This window comes from Scyliorhinus canicula, chromosome 4, assembly GCF_902713615.1.
Source record: "Scyliorhinus canicula chromosome 4, sScyCan1.1, whole genome shotgun sequence".
In the NCBI taxonomy this organism is placed as follows: Eukaryota; Metazoa; Chordata; class Chondrichthyes; order Carcharhiniformes; family Scyliorhinidae; genus Scyliorhinus; species Scyliorhinus canicula.
In genome coordinates, this window is record NC_052149.1 from 107,278,093 (window position 1) to 107,300,840 (window position 22,748).

Sequence of the window (22,748 nt, forward strand, 5' to 3'; positions counted from 1 at the left end):
ATGCCTCGGAGGCGGGTCTACTTGCCTCTCGACCAATTGGTGAGCAGTCACATGACTAGTCCCAGCCAATCAGACGAGAGGCACATGACCAGCAGAGCCAATGGGAAACCAATGCTCTGCACCAATGGCAGTGCTCCCACTCATATCACCACAGTTTCCACTTCACATTGCCTGTTGGAAACGTTCCTGCTCTATGTGACAGAGCATGGTTGGCTGAGATTAGGCTGAACTGGGGAATAGTCAATTGTCACGACACCCTGGGCTAGTGCGCAGTTAATTCCTGCAGTGGAGGTGGAATAGATTAGAAGGCCAGGGATAGGTTGGAGATATTGACAAAGGATAAGGGAGTGTTTAACATGGTAGCACAGTTGGTCGCTCTGTTGCTTCACAATTCCAGGGTCCCAGGTTCAATTCCTGGCTTGGGTCATTGTCTGTGTGGAGTCTACACATCCTCCCAGTGTCTTTGTGGGAGTACTCTGGTTTCCTCCCTGTAGTGAATGTAATATATGAATGTATATATACTAATTCACACTGTTATTGTAAACGCAGTAGCGCCATCCTACCACTAGGGGGAGTAGCGCTGGGAGCACTTAGGAACTTGTACTGGGCTCCAGCCTTGGTTCCGCCCACGACTCCTCCCCCTAGTGCAGCTGTATAAGTATCCGTGTCCAGAGTCAGCCTGGGTCACTACGAGTTCATCGACAGGTAACAGGCTAGCTCTGAAGTAAGTCGATTAAAGCCTAGATTCACATCGGAAACACGTGTCTGGTGAATTGATGGTTCCGTCAATTTAATCGACTTAAGAACAGTAAGGTCGATTATGGAATCGGCCCTCAAGCCTGGACGCCTGGAACTCAACCCGCAGGATGCAGAGGCTAAAGAAATCTTCTCCCACTGGATCCGGTGCTTCAAGGCCTAACTGGCCGAAGCAAGCACAGCCGAAATGACAGAGGATCAGAAGCTGAGTCTACTGCACGCGAGGGTGAGCCATAGAATCTCTACGCAACTAAACTCGGCCAGTTCATATTCTGCGGCGCTAGCAGTTCTCGAAAAAATGTATGTAAGGCCAATTAATGAAGTTTACGCTCGTCATGTGTTTATGACTCGCGTCAGCGGCCTACGGAGTTACTCGCCGAATTCCGAAGAAAACTTAACAATTTGTCCAATGACTGTAATTACCAAGCGGTTACCGCGGCTGAACACAGGGAATTGGCGGTACACAATGTTTTTGTAGCGGGCCTCAGGTCTAACTATGTGCGCCAACGACTGCTGGAAAAGGGGGGCCAGGACTTAGAAATGACTGTGGAAGCTGCTACCACGATGGAGGTCTCCTTCCGCAGCCTTAACTCATTCCCCGCGGACCCCGCGACCCCATCATGGGCCCCCGACCAGCCACTCCCCCAGGCCTGTGCTATGCGGCCGCCCAGCCACCATGCTGCCCCAGCCAGCCACTATGCTGCTCCAGCCAGCCACTATGCTGCTCCAGCCAGCCACTATGCTGCTCCAGCCTGCCATTTCTGCGGCCAGAACCAGCACCCGCGGCAGCACTGCGCGGCCCGCAACGCGACCTGCATCAGCTGCGGGCGAAAAGGGCATTACGCAAGAGTGTGCCTCGCAGCCTCCAGCTCCCCAGCGACTCGTAGTAACCGCTACCCGCACTCCCAGCCCCGCGGGGCCCGAATCGCTGTGGCCTATGCCCCGACTCCGCCCCCTCCAGCCACGTGCGACACATGGGATCCTCCATCTTGGACGTCATCTTCCTTGCCGCCCGCCACGTGCGATCCACGGGCCCGATCGGCATCTCCGCACTCGGACAACTCAGTGGAGGAATTCGAACAAGACTACGAACTCAGAGGGCAGTCATCACGGGGCCACTCCAGCACAGCTGATTGAGCCGCCGACTACCCGCAACTCAGCGCGGTCACCCTAGACCAATCCCGACCGAAGAATCTACGAAACTCGATGGCAGAGGTCCATATCAACGGGTACAATATGCCATGCCTCTTCGACTCCGGGAGCACTGAGAGCTTCATACACCCAGACCTGGTAAGACACTGTTCGCTCCCCGTTTTCCCCGCACAGCAAACTATCGCGCTCGCTTCAGGCTCCCACTCGGTCCAGATCCAGGGGCGCACCGCCGCAACACTCACAATCCGAGGCACTAGTTACTCGAAGTTTAAACTCTACATTTTGCCCGAACTCTGCGCGCCACTCTTATTAGGCCTAGACTTCCAGTGTAACCTCAAGAACCTCACCCTCAGCTTCGGAGGGCCCCTGCCCCCACTCACGATCTGCAGCTCACTACGCTGTGAATCCCTCCCCCTCCTCTCTTTGCCAATCTCACTAAGGACTGTAAACCTGTAGCCACTCGTAGCAGGCGGTATAGCCTGCAGGATAGGGTATTTATCAGAACCGAGGTCCGAAGGCTACTCACTGAGGGGGTTATAGAGGCCAGCAATAGTCCCTGGAGAGCTCAGGTGGTGGTCGTTAAGACCGCGGAAAAATTCCGCATGGTTGCCGACTACAGTCAGACTATAAATAGATTTACGCTCCTCGACGCGTATCCCCTCCCCAGGATTGCAGACATGGTAAACCAGATTGCCCAGTACCGGCTCTTCTCCACAGTGGATCTGAAGTCTGCATACCACCAGCTCCCATTCCGCCCGGAGGACCGCCACTACACGGCATTCGAGGCCGATGGCCGCCTCTTCCATTTCCTCCGGGTCCCTTTCGGCGTCACTAATGGGGTCTCGGTGTTCCAACGAGCAATGGACCGAATGGTGGACCAGTACGGGCTGCGGGCCACGTTTCCGTACTTGGACAATGTCACCATCTGCGGCTATGACCAGCAGGACCACGACGCCAACCTCCACCGTTTTCTCCAGACGGCACAGAAACGGAACCTCACGTACAACAAGGAGAAATGCGTTTTCCGCACATCCAGACTAGCCATACTCGGCTATGTCGTGGAAAACGGAGTCCTGGGCCCCGACCCGGACCGTATGCGCCCCCTCTTAGAACTCCCTCCCCCTCATTGTCCCAAAGCCCTCAAACGGTGCTTGGGATTTTTTTCTTACTACGCCCAGTGGGTCCCTCAATATGCGGACAAAGCCCGCCCACTCTTTAGGACCACACGATTACCCCTGTCAGCCGAGGCACGCCAGGCCTTTGATGGCATCAAGGAGGACATGGCCAAAGCGGCCATGCGGGCGGTGGATGAATCCACCCCATTTCAGGTAGAGAGCGACGCCTCAGAGGTAGCTCTTGTAGCCACGTTAAATCAGGCAGGGAGACCAGTTGCATTTTTCTCCTGTACCCTCTCCGCTTCAGAACTCCGACACTCTTCAGTCGAGAAAGAAGTACAAGTGGAGGCTATCCGTCACTGGAGGTACTACCTCGCAGGTAGGAGGTTCACCCTCATCACCGACCAACGATCGGCTGCCTTTCATGCTCGACAACTCGCAAAGGGGCAAAATAAAAAACGATAAAATTCTGAGGTGGAGGGTCGAACTCTCCACCTACAATTACGATATCAAATATCGACCCGGGAAGCTCAACGAGACTCCGGTTGCCCTATCCCGCGGGACATGCGCCAGCGCGCAGATCGACCGATTAAAAAGTATCCACAATGAGCTCTGCCACCCGGGGGTCACCCGGCTCGCCCACTACATCAGGGCCCGAAACCTGCCTTTCTCCAACGAGGAGGTAAAAGCGGTCACCAGGGACTGCCCGATCTGTGCGGAGTGCAAACCGCACTTCTATAGACCAGACAGGGCCCACCTGGTCAAGGCTTCTAGGCCCTTTGAACGCCTCGCGATTGATTTCAAAGGGCCACTCCCCTCAAGTAACAAGAACATTTACTTCTTAAACGTCGTAGACGAGTTCTCCTGCTTTCCATTCGCTATCCCGTGCCCCGACATGACCTCCCACACAGTCATTAGGGTCCTGCATAGCATCTTCACACTGTTTGGTTTCCCCAGCTACGTACACAGCGACAGGGGTTCGTCCTTCATGAGCGACGAGCTGCGTCAGTACCTGCTCGAAAAGGGCATTGCCTCGAAGAGGACTACCAGCTACAACCCCAGGGGGAACGGGCAGGTGGAAAGGGAGAACGCGACGGTCTGGAAGACTGTCCTACTGACCCTCCGGTCTAGAAAGCTCCAAGTCTCCCAGTGGCAGGAAGTCCTCCCAGACGCGCTCCACGCTATTAGGTCCCTCTTGTGTACGGTGACCAACCAGACCCCTCACAAGAGGCTCTTCACTTTTTCCAGGGGCACTACCACGGGGGTCTCACTTCCGGCATGGCTGAGGACGCCGGGCCCCGTACTCCTGAGGAAACACGTCAGGGGGCACAAAACTGACCCCCTTGTTGAGAAGGTGTGCCTGCTCCATTGCAACCCCCAGTACGCATTCGTCGAGTTCCCTGACGGCCGTCAGGACACTGTATCCCTCCGAGATCTGGCACCCGCCGGATCCAGCGCCCCCTCTGCCCCCACAGAAGGATCTCTCACCCTAGACCCTATGCTGCCGCCCCCTTGCGCTCCCGAGCCCACGAGCTCGCTCCACCAGTCCAGCGCACCTGCGCCGGCCAGCCCCCAGCGCCCCCAGTCACCGGTCGAACCAGGAGAGTATGAAGCTCGAATACAACCCTCCCTGGAGTCCGCCATCGTACCCCAACACACTACACCCGTCCAGCCACCGCAAGAGGCTGCAACCCCGGTGCTCCGCAGGTCTCAGCGGACAATCCGACCGCCAGACAGACTGACGTTATAGACTAGACCACCACCCCCGCCGTACTTGATTTTTTTTGCAGGGGGTGAATGTGGTGAATGTAATATATGAATGTATATATACTAATTCACACTGTTATTGTAAGCGCAGTAGCGCCATCCTACCACTAGGGGGAGTAGCGCTGGGAGCACTTAGGAACTTGTACTGGGCTCCACCCTTGGTTCCGCCCACGACTCCTCCCCCGAGTGCAGCTGTATAAGTATCCATGTCCAGAGTCAGACTGGGTCACTACGAGTTCATCGACAGGTAACAAGCTGGCTCTGAAGTAAGTCGATTAAAGCCTAGATTCACATCGGAAACATGAATTGATGGTTCCATCACTCCCACAAATTCCAAAAGATGTGCTATTCGGTAATTTGGATATTCTGAATTCGACCTGAAGTGTACCCAAACATGTGTTGGAATGTGACAACTAGGGGCTCTTTATTGCAGTATTAATGTAAGCCTACTTGTGACAATAATTTTTTTTATTATATTATATAATGCCCCCCCCCCCCCCCTCAACCATATAATCAATCACATTTCTACCTCACTTTCAGCTCTGAAGAGTGAGACGCTGTGGAAATATTGACTCTCTCTGCAGATGCTGCTGGACCTGCTGGATTTATCCAGCATTTTCTGTTTTTATTTCTGATTTCTAGCATCTGCAGTATTTTGCTTTTATTTCAATGAAATGGCTTGTCTGGTCATTGATCAAATTTGTTTGTTCTACATTGCAGCGAGCTAACAGGCTGCCGCGTTTCCTATTGCAACTATGGTTGTACTTCCAAAGTGCTTCAGAGGCTGCAGGATACTTTAGGATATCTTGAGGTTGTCAAATTTCTGTCTATATCCAATCTTTAATTTATAATCTTCAATTTAGGTGCAATAATGTATCTCCTGGTGGTAACTGTGTAAGAGGTCAAAGGGATGATAACCAGGAAATCAATTGCATCTTTTCACTGTAACATTTAAACCCCATGTGCACAGCTTGATCTGGGCTGGTGAAGTACATAGAATTGAGATTGAGGAATGTGAAAATGACCAGAGTGGGAATAAAAGATAAATCTAACTCCAAACAGATGAGACCTGCTGCAGGAAGGACTGGAACTCAGCCGTGAGAGAGGTAGTGAGTGAGTGAGAGCTGAGTTCAGACACTGCAGCTGGTTTCTCTGCAGCAGCTGAGTCCCCGGAACCAGAGTGAAGCGGGAGCGGCTCCCGGCCGTGGATTATGTGACACCGGCGGAGAGCAGTCGGCGCTGGACCGGTGATGGAGACGGTGGTGGTGGGAGAGAGCGGGGAGTCGGCGGACTCGGAGGAGAGGGAGGTCTGCGGGGCGGCGCCGGGGGAGGAGCGGCCACTCCACCATCCCACGGTAAAAGAAGGAGGGACTCCGAGACCCTGAATGAGGGAGGGGAGGGGTGTGAGGGAGGAAAGGGGGGGGGGGGGGGGGGTGAGGGAGGAAAGGGGGGGGGGTGAGGGAGGAAAGGGGGGGGGGGTGAGGGAGGAAAGGGGGGGGGGTGAGGGAGGAAGGGGGGGGGTGGGTGAGGGAGGAAAGGGGGGGGGGGGTGAGGGAGGAAAGGGGGGGGGGGTGAGGGAGGAAAGGGGGGGGGGGGGTGAGGGAGGGAAAGGGGGGGGGGGGTGAGGGAGGAAAGGGGGGGGGGGGGGTGAGGGAGGAAAGGGGGGGGGGGGTGAGGGAGGAAAGGGGGGGGGGGGGGGTGAGGGAGGAAAGGGGGGGGGGTGAGGGAGGAAAGGGGGGGGGGTGAGGGAGGAAAGGGGGGGGGGTGAGGGAGGAAAGGGGGGGGGGGTGAGGGAGGAAAGGGGGGGGGGGTGAGGGAGGAAAGGGGGGGGGGGTGTGAGGGAGGAAAGGGGGGGGGGGTGGGGAGGAAAGGGGGGGGGGGGTTGAGGGAGGAGGAAAGGGGGGGGGGTGAGGGAGGAGGGAAAGGGGGGGGGGTGAGGGAGGAAAGGGGGGGGGGTGAGGGAGGAATGGGGGGGGGTGGTGAGGGAGGAATGGGGGGGGGGTGGGGGGGAGGAGTGGGGGGGGGGTGAGGGAGGAAAGGGGGGGGGGTGAGGGAGGAAAGGGGGGGGGTGAGGGAGGAAAGGGGGGGGTGAGGGAGGAAGGGGGGGTGAGGGAGGAAGGGGGGGGGTGAGGGAGGAAAGGGGGGGTGAGGGAGGAAAGGGGGGGGTGTGTGAGGGAGGAAAGGGGGGGGTGTGAGGGAGGAAAGGGGGGGTGTGGGGGAGGAAAGGGGGGGGGGTGTGGGAGGGAGGAAAGGGGGGGGGTGTGTGTGAGGGAGGAAGGGGGGTGTGAGGGAGGAAAGGGGGGGGTGTGTGTGAGGGAGAGGAAAGGGGGGGGTGTGAGGAGGAAAGGGGGGGGGTGTGTGAGGGAGGAAAGGGGGGGGGTGTGTGAGGGAGGAAAGGGGGGGGGGTGTGTGAGGGAGGAAAGGGGGGGGTGTGTGAGGGAGGAAAGGGGGGGGGTGTGTGAGGGAGGAAAGGGGGGGTTGTGAGGGAGGAAAGGGGGGGGTGAGGGAGTAAAGGGGGGGGGGGGTGAGGGAGTAAAGGGGGGGGTGAGGGAGGAAAGGGGGGGTGAGGGAGGAAAGGGGGGGTGAGGGAGGAAAGGGGGGGTGAGGGAGGAAAGGGGGGGTGAGGGAGGAAAGGGGGGGGTGAGGGAGGAAAGGGGGGGGTGAGGGAGGAAGGGGGGGGTGAGGGAGGAAAGGGGGGGGCGGTGAGGGAGGAAAGGGGGGGGGGTGAGGGAGGAAGGGGGGGGGGTGAGGGAGGAAAGGGGGGGGGGGGGGTGTGAGGGAGGAAAGGGGGGGGTGTGAGGGAGGAAAGGGGGGGTGTGAGGGAAGGGAAAGGGGAGGTGAGGGAGGAAAGGGGGGGTGTGAGGGAGGAAAGGGGGGGGTGTGAGGGAGGAAATGGGGAGGTGAGGGAGGAAGGGGGGGGTGTGAGGGAGGAAAGGGGGGGGGTGAGGGAGGGAAAGGGGGGGGGTGAGGGAGGAAAGGGGGGGGTGGTGTGAGGGAGGAAAGGGGGGGTGAGGGAGGAAAGGGGGGGGGTGTGAGGGAGGAAAGGGGGGGGTGTGAGGGAGGAAAGGGGAGGTGAGGGAGGAAAGGGGGGGGGGTGAGGGAGGAAAGGGGGGGTGAGGGAGGAAAGGGGGGGGGGTGGTGTGAGGGAGGAAGGGGGGGGTGAGGGAGGAAAGGGGGGGGGTGAGGGAGGAAAGGGGGGGTGAGGGAGGAAAGGGGGGGGGAGGGAGGAAAGGGGGGGTGGTTGTGAGGGAGGAAAGGGGGGGGTGAGGGAGGAAAGGGGGGGGTGAGGGAGGAAAGGGGGGTGGTGTGAGGAGGAAAGGGGTAGGGAAGGGGGGTTGAGGGAGGGAAAGGGGGGGTGAGGGAGGAAAGGGGGGGTGAGGGAGGAAAGGGGGGGTGAGGGAGGAAAGGGGGGGTGAGGGAGGAAGGGGGGGGTGAGGGAGGGAAAGGGGGGTGGTGTGAGGGAGGAAAGGGGGGGGTGAGGGAGGAAAGGGGGGGGGTGGGGTGAGGGAGGAAAGGGGGGGGGTGGTGTGAGGGAGGAAAGGGGGGGTGTGAGGGAGGAAAGGGGGGTGTGAGGGAGGACAGGGGGGGGTGTGAGGGAGGAAAGGGGGGGTGTGAGGGGGAGGAAAGGGGGGGTGAGGGGGAGGAAAGGGGGGGGTGTGAGGGAGGAAAGGGGGGGTTTGAGGGAGGAAAGGGGGGGTGGGGAGGAGGAAGGGGGGGGTGAGGGAGGAAAGGGGGGGGTGAGGGAGGGAAAGGGGGGGTGGTGTGAGGGAGGAAAGGGGGGGGGTGAGGGAGGAAAGGGGGGGTGGTGTGAGTGTCGTAGGGGAGGGAGGACAAGGGGGGGGAGTGAGGGAGGAAAAGGGGGGGGGGTGGGGGGGGTGAGGGAGGAAAGGGGGGGGTTTGTGTGAGGGAGGAAGGGGGGGGTGTGAGGGAGGAAGGGGGGGTGGTGTGAGGGAGGAAAGGGGGGGTGAGGGAGGAAAGGGGGGGTGAGGGAGGAAAGGGGGGGGTGTGAGGGAGGAAAGGGGGGGGGTGTGAGGGAGGAAAGGGGGGGTGAGGGAGGAAAGGGGGGGGGTGTGAGGGAGGAAAGGGGGGGGTGTGAGGGAGGGAAAGGGGGGGGTGTGAGGGAGGAAAGGGGGTGGTGAGGGAGGAAAGGGGGGGTGAGGGAGGAAAAGGGGGGGTGGTGTGAGGAGGAAAGGGGGGGGTGAGGGAGGAAAGGGGGGGGTGGGGAGGAAAGGGGGGGGGTGAGGGAGGAAAGGGGGGGTGGTGTGAGGGAGGAAAGGGGGGGTGAGGGAGGAAAGGGGGGGTGGTGTGAGGGAGGAAAGGGGGGGTGAGGGAGGGAAAGGGGGGGGTGGTGAGGGCGGAACGGGGGGGTGCGGAGGAAAGGGGGGGTGGTTGTCTGTGAGGGCGGAAAGGGGGGGGGGGTGCGGGAGGAAAGGGGTGGGTGAGGGAGGAAACGGTGGGCGCGTTAGGGTGGTGGGAGGAGGAAGGGGGGGTTAGGAGGAGGAAAGGGGGGGGGTGTGAGGAGGAAAGGGGGTGTGTGAGGGGAGGAAAGGGGGTTGTGTGAGGGGAGGAAAGGGGTGGGGGTGTGAGGGAGGAAAGGGGGGGGTGTGCGGGAGGAAAGGGGGGGGGTGTGAGGGAGGAAAGGGTGGGGGTGAGGGAGGAACGGGGGGGTGTGAGGGAGGAAGGGGGGGTGGTGATGGGAGGAAAGGGGGGGGTGTGTGCGGGACGGAAGCGGGGGGTGTGAGGAGGAAGGGGGCTGTGTGAGGGAGGCAAGGGGGGTAGTCGCGGGAAGGAAGGGGGGGTTGAGGGCGGAAAGGGGGGGGGGTGTGAGGGAGGAAAGGGGGGGGGGTGTGAGGGAGGAAAGGGGGGGTGTGAGGGAGGAAAGGGGGGGTGTGAGGGAGGAAAGGGGGGGGGGGTGTGAGGGAGGAAAGGGGGGGGTGTGAGGGAGGAAAGGGGGGGTGTGAGGGAGGAAAGGGGGGGTGTGAGGGAGGAAAGGGGGGGTGTGAGGGAGGAAAGGGGGGGTGTGAGGGAGGAATGAGGGAGGAATGGGGGTGTGAGGGAGGAAAGGGGGGGGGGGGGTGAGGGAGGAATGGGGGGGGTGAGGGAGGAAAGGGGGGTGAGGGAGGAAAGGGGGGGTTGTGAGGGAGGAAAGGGGGGGTTGTGAGGGAGGAAAGGGGGGGTTGTGAGGGAGGAAAGGGGGGGTTGTGAGGGAGGAAAGGGGGGGTTGTGAGGGAGGAACGGGGGGTTGTGAGGGAGGAACGGGGGGGTGTGAGGGAGGAACGGGGGGTGTGAGGGAGGAAAGGGGGGGTGTGAGGGAGGAAGGGGGGGTGTGAGGGAGGAAGGGGGGCGAGGGAGGAAATGGAGGGAAGAGATCAGAGACCCCCCGAGGAGGGAAGAGATCAGAGACCCCCCGAGGAGGGAAGAGATCAGAGACCCCCCGAGGAGGGAAGAGATCAGAGACCCACTGAGGGGGTGGGGGGAGGGAAGGAAGAGATCAGAGACCCCCTGAGGAGGGGGGGGGAGGAAGAGATCAGAGACCCCCTGAGGAGAGTAGAGAGCAGAGACCCCCTGAGGGGGGGGGGGAGGTAGAGATCAGAGACCCCCTGAGGAGGGGGGGGGGGGAAGGAAGAGATCAGAGACCCCCTGAGGAGGGAAGAGATCAGAGACCCCCCTGAGGAGGGAAGAGATCAGAGACCCCCCTGAGGAGGGAAGAGATCAGAGACCCCCTGAGGAGGGAAGAGATCAGAGACCCCCCTGAGGAGGGAAGAGAGCAGAGACCCCCTGAGGGGGGAAGAGAGCCGAGACCCCCTGAGGGGGGAAGAGAGCCGAGACCCCCTGAGGGGGGAAGAGAGCCGAGACCCCCTGAGGGGGGAAGAGAGCCGAGACCCCTGAGGGGGGAAGAGAGCCGAGACCCCCTGAGGGGGAAGAGAGCCGAGACCCCCTGAGGGGGGAAGAGAGCCGAGACCCCCTGAGGGGGGAAGAGAGCCGAGACCCCCTGAGGGGGGAAGAGAGCCGAGACCCCCTGAGGGGGGAAGAGAGCCGAGACCCCCTGAGGGGGGAAGAGAGCAGAGACCCCCTGAGGGAGGGGGGGGGGGGGAGGAAGAGGTCAGAGACCCCCTGAGGAGGGGGGGGGGTAAAGGAAGAGATCAGAGACCCCCTGAGGAGGGGGGGAGGAAGAGATCAGAGACCCCCTGAGGAGGAAGAGATCAGAGACCCCCTGAGGAGGGAAGAGATCAGATACCCCCTGAGGAGGGAAGAGATCAGAGACCCCCTGAGGAGGGAAGAGATCAGAGACCCTCTGAGGAGGGAAGAGATCAGAGACCCCCTGAGCCCCTGAGGAGGGAAGAGATCAGAGACCCCCCTGAGGAGGGAAGAGATCAGAGACCCCCCTGAGGAGGGAAGAGATCAGAGACCCCCTGAGGAGGGAAGAGATCAGAGACCCCCCTGAGGAGGGAAGAGATCAGAGACCCCCCTGAGGAGGGAAGAGATCAGAGACCCCCCTGAGGGGGGAAGAGAGCAGAGACCCCCTGAGGGGGGAAGAGAGCAGAGACCCCCTGAGGGGGGAAGAGAGCAGAGACCCCCTGAGGAGGGAAGAGACCAGAGATCCCCTGAGGAGGGGGGAAGGAAGAGATCAGAGACCCATGAGGGGGGGGGGGGGGGGGAAGGAAGAGATCAGAGACCCCCTGAGGAGGGGGGGAAGGAAGAGATCGGAGACACCCTGCGGGGGGATCATTCAGAGACCCTGCGGGGGGATCATTCAGAGACCCGGCGGGAGGGGGGGGGGGGGGGGTGAAATCAGACATCCCTTGAGGAGGGTGGGGGGGGGGGGAAGGGATCAGAGACCCCCCGAGGCGGGGGAGATCAGAGACCCCCTGATGAGGGGGGGGGAATGTTTTCAGCGACCCCCTGAGGAGGGGGGGGGAGAAATCCGAGACCCCTGGGGGCGGAGCAGAGACCCCTGGGTGGGGGGGGGGGGGATCAGAGTCCCCTGAGGAGGGGGGTGGGGAAATCAGACACCCCTGAGGAGGGGGGGGGAGGGATCAGAGACCCCCTGAGGAGGGGGGAGGGATCAGAGACCCCCTGAGGAGGGGGGAGATCAGAGACCCCCTGAGGAGGGGGGAGATCAGAGACCCCCTGAGGAGGGGGGAGATCAGAGACCCCCTGAGGAGGGGGGAGATCAGAGACCCCCTGAGGAGGGGGGAGATCAGAGACCCCCTGAGGAGGGGGGAGATCAGAGACCCCCTGAGGAGGGGGGAGATCAGAGACCCCTGAGGAGGGGGGAGATCAGAGACCCCCTGAGGAGGGGGGAGATCAGAGACCCCCTGAGGAGGGGGTGGGGTAGATCGGAGACCCCCCCCTGAGGCGGGGGTGTGTGAGATCGGAGACCCCCTGAGGCGGGGGGGGGGGGGGAAATCAGAGACCCCCTGAGGAGGGGGGGAGGTCAGAGACCCCCTGAGGAGGGGGTTGTCTTAGAATCCCTGGGGTGGAGGGGGGAGGTGGCTCAGAAACCCCGCGGGAGGGGAGGAGGGTTGCTCAGGGTCTGGAGAGGTGGGGGGACATGCTCAGAGGCTCCAAATTTTTGCATAACCCCCAGATTTTAGCAAGGAGGACTTCACTGGTCAGGGCGACTGGGTTTGTCATGTGAGCCTTCACCTATTCATGCTTTTTTGTGGGCTTTGTAGCGGTTTTGATACCACTGAGTGTCTTGTTAAGCCATTTCAAAGTGCATTTAAGAGTCAACCACATTGCTGTGTCTGGAGTCACAGATAGGCCAGACCAGGTAAGGTCAGCAAATAGCCTTCTCTGAAGGCCATTGGATGAATCAGATGGGTTTTTACAACAATTGATTAGCTTTTAATCCCCAAATTATTAATTTAATTTAAATTCTATCAATTCCTGTAGTGGGATTCAAACTCCTGTCTTCAGAGCATTAGCCAGGGCCCCTGGATTACTCGTCTGGTGACATTACCATAATAATAATCACTTTTTGTCACAAGTAGGCTTCAATGAAGTTACTGTGAAAAGCCCCTCGTCGCCACATTCCGTCGCCTGTTCGGGAGGCCGGTATGGGATAGCCACGTGTTGTCTCACTGCTCCAAATGTTTCCTTGAACACGTATTTATCCAATTTCCATTTGAAAGTTACTGTTAAATCTGCTTTCACAGGGCAGCACGGTGGCCTAGTGGTTAGCACAACCGCCTCACGGCGCTGAGGTCCCAGGTTCGATCCCGGCTCTGGGTCACTGTCCGTGTGGAATTTGCACGTTCTCCCCGTGTCTGCGTGGGTTTCGCCCCCACAACCCAAAAATGTGCAGAGTAGGTGGATTGGCCACGCTAAATTTCCCCTTAATTGGAAAAAATAATTGGCTAATCTAAATTTATTAAAAAAAAAACTGCTTTCACCATCCTTTCAGGCAGTGCATTCAGGATCGCAATTTGCTGCTTAACAACAAAAATAATTTTCCTAATCTCCCTTCTGGTACTCTCACCAATCACCTTTAAATTCCAGTCGTTTTTGATGAATAACTTGGGAGGGAACATTTCTTTGATCTATCATTCAACATAATTAGTTCCCCTGAAGACTATTGCTCAGATTTGATCTGACCTTGTATAGCTATGAAAACTCCCTTTCAATGTGTGCTGTGTATGGACTGGCTGGAAAGGGGTTATCCCAAAAACTCCATAGTTACCTGAAAAAGAGCACCATGGTCCCTGTTCATGGCCAACACAGGTCTTCACCTCAGATACAACTGTCAATCAGTGATTCATGATCTCAGTGTAGTTTGATACTTGGCTATGTGCCAACTGTTTTGAATACTGTCAGCAAAAAAACATTGCTCTCCTTGGTTCCTTCATTCAGCTGTCATTCGCAGTCCGTTGCAGAGGAAATCTGTCCCTAGTTTAAAAATAACTAATAATTGGAAAGCTAACAAAGATTTGTGAAAACAGGTGCAGCCACGGTCTATTGATTAATATTTGCATATTAAAACCATCTTTTGTTTCAACAGGATCTAATCACAGATCTGGTAATGGGTTCTTAAGAGGGAACTGCATATCCACAAGAGGAAACCTGTTTGGGGTTTCACACTACATGAGACAGGCTGGCCATTTTTTTTTAATAGTGTTATTATTATCCCTTGTTCTGTAACAAGTAGTAAGGAATTTAAATCAATAATAAGACATGAAGGAGGAGGTTGGTGATCAGCAGGAGGTTTTCATGCCTGTGTTTGACCTGATTTCATGGGATCCAGAGTCGCTGTTGAGAACTCCTAGGCCAACTCCCTCCTGACTGTATACCACTAAAGTGCCACCTCTGGTAGGTCTGTCCAGGAATGGCGATGGCGGTGTCTCCTGCTGATTACCACTTACTGCCCTCCCGCCTTTGTGTTCGCATACGTGGCTTTGCAGACATACCTATTAGGAGCAGGCGTAGGCCACTTGGCCCCTCAAGCCTTCTCCGCCATTCAAGAAGATCATGGGTTATCTGATTGTAACGTTAACCCCCCATAACCTTTCACCCTCTTGCTTATCAAGAATCAATCTCGCTCTGCCTTAAAATATTCAAGTGCTCTGCTTCCACTGCTTTTTGAGGAACAGGGTTCCAAACACAAACGACCCTCTGAGAAAACTAAATCTCCTCCTTAAATGATAAACCCCTTATTTTTAAATCATGACCCCAGTTCTAGATTCGCCGACAAGAGGAAACATCATCTCCACATCCACTCTGCCAATAACCCTCAGAATTCTAAAGGTTTCAATTGCCACTTGCATTTCTAAAGTTCAGTGGGTACAAGCTTAACCTGTCCGGCCTTCCCTCACAAGACAATCCACACCTTCTTTAGACTGGCTGTAACATATTTAACTTTTTCCTTAATTAAGGAGCCCAATACTGTACACAGTACTCACCAATGCCCTGAACAATTTAAGAATAACCTTCTTACTTTTGTAATCAATTCCCCTCACAATAAATGATAACATTCTTTTAGCTTTCCTCATTACTTACTGTACCTGCGTACTCGCCTTTTGTGATTCGTGCACTAGGACACCCAGATCCCTCTGAATCTCTGAGCTCTGCAATCTCACAGCATTTAGATAATAAGATTTTTTATTCTTCCTGTCAAAATGGACAATTTCACATTTTCACACATTATACACCATTTGCCTGATCTTTATCCATTTATGGGACCTATCAATGCCCCATTGTTTACTTCTTATATCCTCTTCATAATTTTACTTTCCCAACTGCTTTTGTGTTATTATTAAATTTAGCAACCATCCTTCAGTCTCTTCATCCAAGTCATTTATATAAATTGTAAAGAGTTGAGTCCCCAACACTGATCCCTGTGATGCACCACTCATCACAATCTGCCAACCAGAAAAAGACCCATTTATGGATACCTACTGTTCCTGTTGGCCACTTCCATGCTAATATGTTACCCCCTTTATCATGAAATTTTATTTTCCGTAATAACCTTTGATGTGGCACCTTATCAAATACCTTCCGGAAATCTAAGTACAGTACATCCACCTGTTATCCTTTATCCACAACACACGTAAATCTTCAAAATAATTCCAATAAATTGATTAAATATTGAATTCCCTTCCACAAAATCTTGTTAACTCTGCCTGATTTACTTGAATTTTTCTGTGTCCGCCTGGCAATATACTTGTGGTTTGATTCTATGGTGATGGGTTTGATCTAAAAATATCGAGGCTAACACTCCACTGTACTGTGGATGGAGGGTAGTGTTGTTAGAGCTGGTGTTCTCTCTAGGGGACATTAAACTTGGGTCCCGCATCAAGTCTAGGTCTAAAGAATATATATAGTGAATATAGAAGACCAATGCAGGCTCAGCCAAGAACTGCCAAAATTATTCCTGATCTTTGGCACCTAGTCATCAGGATAGGATGTTGGAAGTGAAGTGCAGGCTTTGAGGGAATATGATTGAGCTATTTAAAATGGAGTATAAATCTTTCCAGTTAGGTGGGTTATTTGAGATGAATAGGGATTATTGGATTGTGACTTCATCAAATCTTTGTATAAATATGTAAGATTCCTTTTCTGGGGGTATTTCTTTTTACAGTGAACTGTTGCTCTCCAGAACAGTTTGCCATGGAATACAGATTCTCTGCTGTCTTTCAGAAGGGAGCTGGACAATTTCTTGACAGAAGTGCACCCTTCTAATTATATTGAGTGGCATTTGAAGGACTCGTACATCACTGTGATCTCTTGGAGATTTGTATGAGTTGCCTTCAACAATTAGAGATGGGTTTCCAAGTTCTACCAAAATCACCTGTAGGTTTTATCAACTTTGTTTCAAGGATGGATCAATGGTGCATGTGACTCAGATCCAGTTAGCGCATGCTTGATGTGTTTGAACATTGTGCCCTTTTTACATGTTTGTGCTTCTGCACTCGCTTTGTTTTACCTGGATTTGAGTGCTATAATTTTCATTCATTATTTTTATTTTCAGTACACAGAGATGATGGCTTTAGACATTGCAGATAGTACACAAGTATATACGGCATTTCTGGTGCTCCTTGATCTTTTGGAAGGTAAGATAATGCATCTGGAATATTCTTATAACTTCTCAGGTATTTTACAAGGTAATTAGCATTAGATTAATTCTCTGTCTTTGCATTTATTTTCTCTCTCGCCTTTTACCTTCCTCCTATTCTGAGGGCAGTGAATCTTCCTGACTCACTCTTCAAGCGTTATTGGCTGCTGACAAGCCACTCTTTAGACAAGTGTGGGTGGGGCATTTGGCTGCATCCTTTAAATTTAGGGAGCATAATGTTTTCAGAGCAACTATCGAAGGGAAATAACAAAGTGCAGGCAGGAAATGAAGAGCTTGGAGACTGGAGTTGAGGGTTGAATTGTCTGTTGGCCAACCAGCTTTCAAAAAATTGTATTCAGACCGGGAATGTAGAAGTGATGAAGTACAGGATGAAACTTTCTGTATTCTTGCTCTCAACAACGCATTTAACCCTACTTTCAGCAGAGCACCTTGAATTTTTGTTTTCCTTTCACACATCAGCAATTCTGGATTTTCTGAGTGATATTGTTAATTCCTGCCTAATTGTTGCACTGTTCTGTGCTGTTGAGAGAGGAAATGATGTGACCTACTCTCTCGTCACTGGGATCCTTACATCTGACAGATGGAGACCTTTGTTCCATTGGTTTGGAGCCCCTGGTGATGAGATTATTCTGACTCATTGTGCAACAAATTAATATTTTGGGGAGCAAAGCAGAGGCTGAACAGATCAAAAGCAGCTTACATTTACATAGTGCCTTCAGTAAAGAAATTCAGGTCAAGGTATTTCTCAGAACAAGGGGAGGTGGGGGGAAAGTTTCCACCCCTCTTTTCGTTAGGCGGGAAAGCAGGAGGAGGTGGAGAATCTTAATGGGAGTCCCAAAATTGCTTTCATGCTGGTGAGATTTCCCACTCAGTTTGATCCTGCGAATGACATAATGGGGTTTTTGGTATGAAAGGGACTAACCCCCTCTGCTGATCAGTTCCAACGGCCAGTGCCTGGGAGTGGGAGTGGGGAGACGTCTGTTGAAGCTGTTTGGGATTGGAGGCGTTTCCCTGTCAGCGGAGGAGCTCCTTTGGCACTACGATATGTCAGGAGCAAAGGTTTGCTGAGCCCGCTCCACCAGCATGATATCGTGGGATTCACCCTTTCTATTTGTTTCCTGTAAGTATTCAATACAGCAGGAAAGACTTCCAGTGGCGGCCATGGTGTGAGTGGTCAAGCACAGGGCAGCTCCTGCTTGAAGGCACAGGAAAGAGCTCTTTTTACCCGAAATTGGGTGGAATTTTGATGAAAAGGTGTAGGTGAGGTCGGAGGAGTAGTTTCCCCCACGGGTGGTATGTCCGCTGGTTACCAAACCCGGCAGAAGATGGTGAGAGACCAGGCCAAAGAGTTGGAGGAAACCTGTGGCACAACAGCCAGTGTCAGGATGGCTGAGGGGGAAGGGCTGGTGCAAGGTGGAAAGCCCCAGATGGAGCAGTTGATGGCTTTTATTAAGGAGGAATTCTGCCAACAGAGGAAGGAAATGCGGGAGGATCGCCTGAAGGCATCGAAGGAGCTGTGGTACCCCTGAAGAGTTCTCTGAAACGGGTGGAGAAGTGTTTGGAGGTGCAGGGGTCACGGATTCAGGAGATCGAAGGAATGATCTCGGACCACAGCGATCGTGTGGTGGCTCTAGAGGCTGAGGTGGCTCTAGAGGCTAGGAGACCTTTGTAAAACGTTGAGGGCAAAGGTGGAGGAGCAGGAGAATACCTCGACCAGGCAGAACCTGCGAATAGTGGGCCTGTCTGAAGGAGTGGATGTATCGAATGTATCAGGACATCGGAGCCGAGTTGGTGAAGCAACAGGCAGGGTTCACAAGTCCAAGGTGGTGCTGTACTGGCGGCGGATCAGGTTCGGGGTGCTTTATCCGGCGAAATTATGGGTGATGTTCAAAGGCCGGGAGTACTATTTTGAGACCCCAGAAGCGGCCGAAGATTTCATTAAGGAGCAGCAACTGGGGGAGAACTGAGTGGACAATGCTTGGAAACCGGGGTACTGGCACTTCGTAATGATTGCGAACATGTTTGAATGGGGGCAGGGATTGGGGTATTTCTGTCCCCTCCGATTTGTCGGGGGTCCTTTTTGGGTTTGCTGTTTACTATTGGGATTGTAAGGAGTGGTAGGGGTGAAGAGTTGATGTGGGGATGGATGTTCCCATCCTATTTTATGGGACTGTTTATGTTCAGCATATGTTCGTTTGCTTTTGGGGCAGGTGGCCTGGAGTTCAGGAGGAGTCTTTGTTTGGGTGGTGAGGGTCAGGTCAGCAGGGAGCCTTCTTCCTTGAGCTGAGGAATGGGGGGAGGGGGAGGTAATTGGAAGGTGCCTCTGGGCAGGGGCTGCCACGCTAGCAAGTAATGCTGGTGAACTGACGTGAGGTGGTGGGCAGAAGGCTGAGTGGGGGGGGGGGGGGGGGGCGAAGAGGTGGTTGCATCATGCAGGGGGTGAGAGATGCTATGGTCAGGGCAGAGAAGGGGCCATCTGGGGGAGGCTAGGTATAGGGTGGAATTAAGGAAGTTGGAGTTAAATGGGGAAGATGACGGACAGTAGAGGAGATTGGAGGCGTAAGCCTCCAGTAAGGCTGGTAACGTGGAACGTTCGGGGACTGAATGGGCTGGTTAAAAGGTCGCGAGTATTCACGCACCTCAGGAGCTTGAAAGCGGGGCTGGTCTTTCTGTAGGAGACGCACCTCCGTCTGAAGGACTGGGTTAGGTTAAGGAAGGGGGAGGTTTTCCACTTGGGGTTTGATTCGAAGTCGAGGGGAGTGGCAATTTTAATGAGCAAATAAATGGGATTTGTGAGTGCGAAGAAGGGGAGGGATCCGGTGGGAGATATGTGATTGTGAGTGGGGTATTGGAATGGCTGCCGGAGATATTGGTAAATGTGCATGCCCCAAATTGGGATGATGTGGGTTTTCAAAAAAAAAAGAAAAAAAGAAAAGAATAAAGCAGGAAAACCTGTTCAGACAGTTGGTGGGCTGCCCTCCACTTCTCCTGCTTGAGACAACACTTAGAAGAAAAATCCATAAAATGGCCACACAGGACAAATAGGAGGGCTGATGAAAATCTTTGTCCAAAAGGTGGGATTTACGAAGGGCCTTAAAGGAAAACAGGGAAGAGCAAAATGAAGAACGTTAGGGGGGGATTCCAGAGTGCACGACCTAGATGATTACCTGCACAGGGTGGAAGATCATTTATAAAAATCCATAATTTTAAATTTGTGAATATTGTGCTATGAAGTACGTTAAATACAAATTCTGTGAATGTGTTGATGGTTAACAACCTATAATTGTGTATAAGCTGAACCTGGGCAAGAGTGAGGTGTTTGTGGTGCATCCGGGGGATCAAGAGGAGGGGATTGGTAGGCTCCCATTGAAGCAGGCAGGGAAGAGCTTCAGGTACCTAGGGGTCCAGGTGGCGGGGAGCTGGGGGGCCCTGCACAAGCTCAACCTCACAAGATTGGTGGAGCAGATGGAGGAGGAGTTTAAGAGATGGCATATGTTACCGCTGTCACTGGCGGGGAGGGTGCAGTCCGTCAAGATGACGGTGCTCCCGAGGTTTTTGTTCCTGTTCCAGTGCCTCCCCATCCTTATCCCGAAGGCCTTTTTTAGGAGGGTCAACAGCAGTATCACGGGATTTGTGTGGGCGCATGGGACTCCGAGGGTTCGAAGAGTGTTCCTGGAACGAGGCAGGGACGGGGGGGCTGGCGTTGCCCAACCTCTGTGGGTACTACTGGGCGGCCAACGCAGCGATGGTGCATAAGTGGGTAACGGACAAGGAGAGGGCAGCGTGGAAGAGGATGGAGGCAGCGTCTTGTGTGGGCACGAGCCTGGAAGCGCTAGTAATGGCGCCGTTGCCGCTCCCTCCGACGAGGTATACCACGAGCCCGGTGGTGGCGGCTACCCTCAAAATTTGGGGGCAATGGAGACGGCACAGGGGAGAAATGGGGGGCTCGATGGAGGCCCCGATACGGGGGAACCATCGGTTCGTCCCAGGGAGCATTGATGGCGGATTTCTGGGCTGGCACAGGGCAGGGGTCAGGAGGTTGAGGGACCTGTTTGTGGAGGGGAGGTTCGCGAGCTTGGGGGAGTTAGAGGGGAAGTTTGGGCTCCCCCCGGGGAACATGTTTAGGTACATCCAGGTGAGGGCGTTTGCCAGGCAGCCGGTGGAGGGGTTCCCCTTGCTGCCCCCACGAGGGGTGTGGGATAGGGTGCTCTCGGGGGTGTGGATCGGAGGAGGGAGGATCTCGGACATATACCGGGTAATGCAGGAGGTAGACGAGGCCTCGGTGGAGGAACTGAAGGGGAAATGGGAAGAGGAGCTGGGGGAGGAGATTGAGGAGGGGACGTGGGCGGATGCCCTGGAGAGAGTGAATTCCTCCTCTTCCTGTGCGAGGCTTAGCCTCATACAGTTCAAGGTGCTGCATAGGGCCCACATGACTGGGTCGAGGATGAGCAGATTTTTCGGGGGAGAGGCCAGGTGTGCTAGGTGCTCGGAGAGCCCAGAGAACCACGGCCATATGTTTTGGGCGTGCCCAGCGCTGGGGGAGTTTTGGAAGGGGGTAGCAAAGACGGTGTCGAGGGTGGTGGGATCCAGGGTCGAGCCAGGCTGGGGACTTGCAATTTTTGGGGTTGCAGTGGAGCCTGGAGTGCAGGAGGCGATAGAGGCCGGTGTTCTGGCCTTTGCGTCCCTAGTAGCCCGGCGGAGGATCTTGCTCCATTGGAAGGATGCGAGGCCCCCAAGCGTGGAGGCCTGGATCTCTGATATGGCTGGGTTCATTAAATTGGGAGAGGGTGAAATTTGCCCTGAGGGGATCAGTACAAGGGTTTTTCAGGCGGTGGCAGCCTTTTCTTGACTTCCTGGCGGAACGGTAGGGAAATAGGGGGGGGGGGGGAGAACTGTGCACATGGGTGTGTGGAGGGTGCTATCTCTCTCTTTTTTGTCTGTTTTCTCTGTTTCTTTTTCTTTGTTTTTGTTCTTTCCTTTTGTTTGAAGTTGCTCTTGAAGCTGGGGGGGGGGGGGGGGGGGGGGGGGGTATTGTTCATGGGGTGTTACCGCGGTTGTATGTTAATAAAGTTAAGATGTTTATATTTTGTATTTTGTAAAATTTCAATAAAATGATTTAAAAAAAAAAACAACCTATAATTGGGGAGTTGGAGAAGTTGTTCAGCTTTTTACTATTTTTACGGGATGTGGGCGTCACTGGCTTGGCCAGCATTTATTGCCCATTCCTAATTGCCCTTGAGAGGTGGTGGTGAGAACCCTTCGTGAATTGTTGGAGCTCATGTGGTGTAGGCACACCCACAGCTGGGGAGGGGGGTTGAGTTCTCGTCCTTTGACACATGTATAGTGAAGGAATGGCGGTTTTTTTCCCAGTCAGGATGGAGAGTGGCTTGGAGGGGAACCTTCAGGTGGTGGGATTCCCAGATATCTGCTGCACTTGTCCTTCTTGATGGTAATGGTCGTGGGTTTGGAAGGTGCTTTCTAAGGAACCTTGGTGAGTTCCTGTATTGCATATTTTAGATGGTACACACTGCTGCTATTGTTCTTCAGTGGTGAAGGGGGTGAATGTTTGTGGATGGGATGCCAATCAAGCGGGCTGCTTTGTCCTGGATGGCGCTGAGCTTCTTGTGTTGTTGGAGCTGCACCCATCCAGACAAGTGGAGAGTATTCAATCACACTCCTGAGTCGTGCCTTGTAGATTGTGGCAGACTTTAGGCAGTTCGGAGGTGAGTTACTCGCAACAGGATTCCTAGTCTCTGACCTGCTTTTGCAACCATAGTGTTTATATGGCTAATCCAATTGGTCCGACGTCATTTCGTCCAACGACACTTCGTCCACGTCTTTTGGTCCAACGTCTTTTTGTCCAGTTGTCAGCCCAACCCTGGATATTGCTAGGTCAGTGTTTTTCAAACTTTTTTTCCGGGGACCCATTTTTACCAACCGGCCAACCTTCGGGACCCACGCCGGCCGACCTTCGTGACCCGCACCAGCTAACGTCGCGACCTGTGCTGGCCGACCTGCGCGACCCGCCATTTTCTCTTACCTTGTTTGGTGTTGACAAAAATGGAGGAAATGTTTTGGGTCCCTTTGGCCCTAATGGTCCCTTTGTCCCGTTGGCCCACCGAACTTGAGAAAAAACAGGCTGCGACCATAGAAAACCAAATGTGGCAACGCTGTGCATGCGTGCCCGATCATCAGTGTGCATAGTTTTGCGCATGCACAACGATGATCAGGCATGCAATGCATGCGCAGTGCGGCCGGATATTTTTTATCTATTCCTGGCCATTTTGAAGGCCGCTCGCAGCCAGCATTATTTAAAGCTGGCTGTTGCGCGATCAGGAGCGCTGCGACGGACAGCTCCGCGAGCCTCACGACACCCACCCGCG

General features: G+C 54.9%; 2 protein-coding genes across 3 annotated transcripts in view; one reads left to right on the plus strand and one right to left on the minus strand.

Annotated features, from left to right (window-relative positions):
- LOC119964231 overlaps window positions 1-22,748 on the minus strand; it is a 901,051-nt gene that overhangs the window by 552,492 nt on the left and 325,811 nt on the right.
- The window catches only part of tsen15 (TSEN15 tRNA splicing endonuclease subunit), a 71,161-nt gene continuing 54,317 nt past the window's right edge, over window positions 5,905-22,748 (plus strand). Inside the window, exons 1-2 of one of the 2 annotated variants that reach the window (XM_038794989.1) lie at window positions 5,905-6,145; window positions 16,261-16,342. In XM_038794989.1, coding sequence (XP_038650917.1) covers window positions 6,041-6,145; window positions 16,261-16,342 — 187 coding nt within the window. In that variant the 5' untranslated portion in view covers window positions 5,905-6,040. Of the gene's footprint in view, window positions 6,146-12,405; window positions 12,568-16,260; window positions 16,343-22,748 lie in introns of those variants that run through there. The other variant, XM_038794990.1, reaches the window with a different exon arrangement.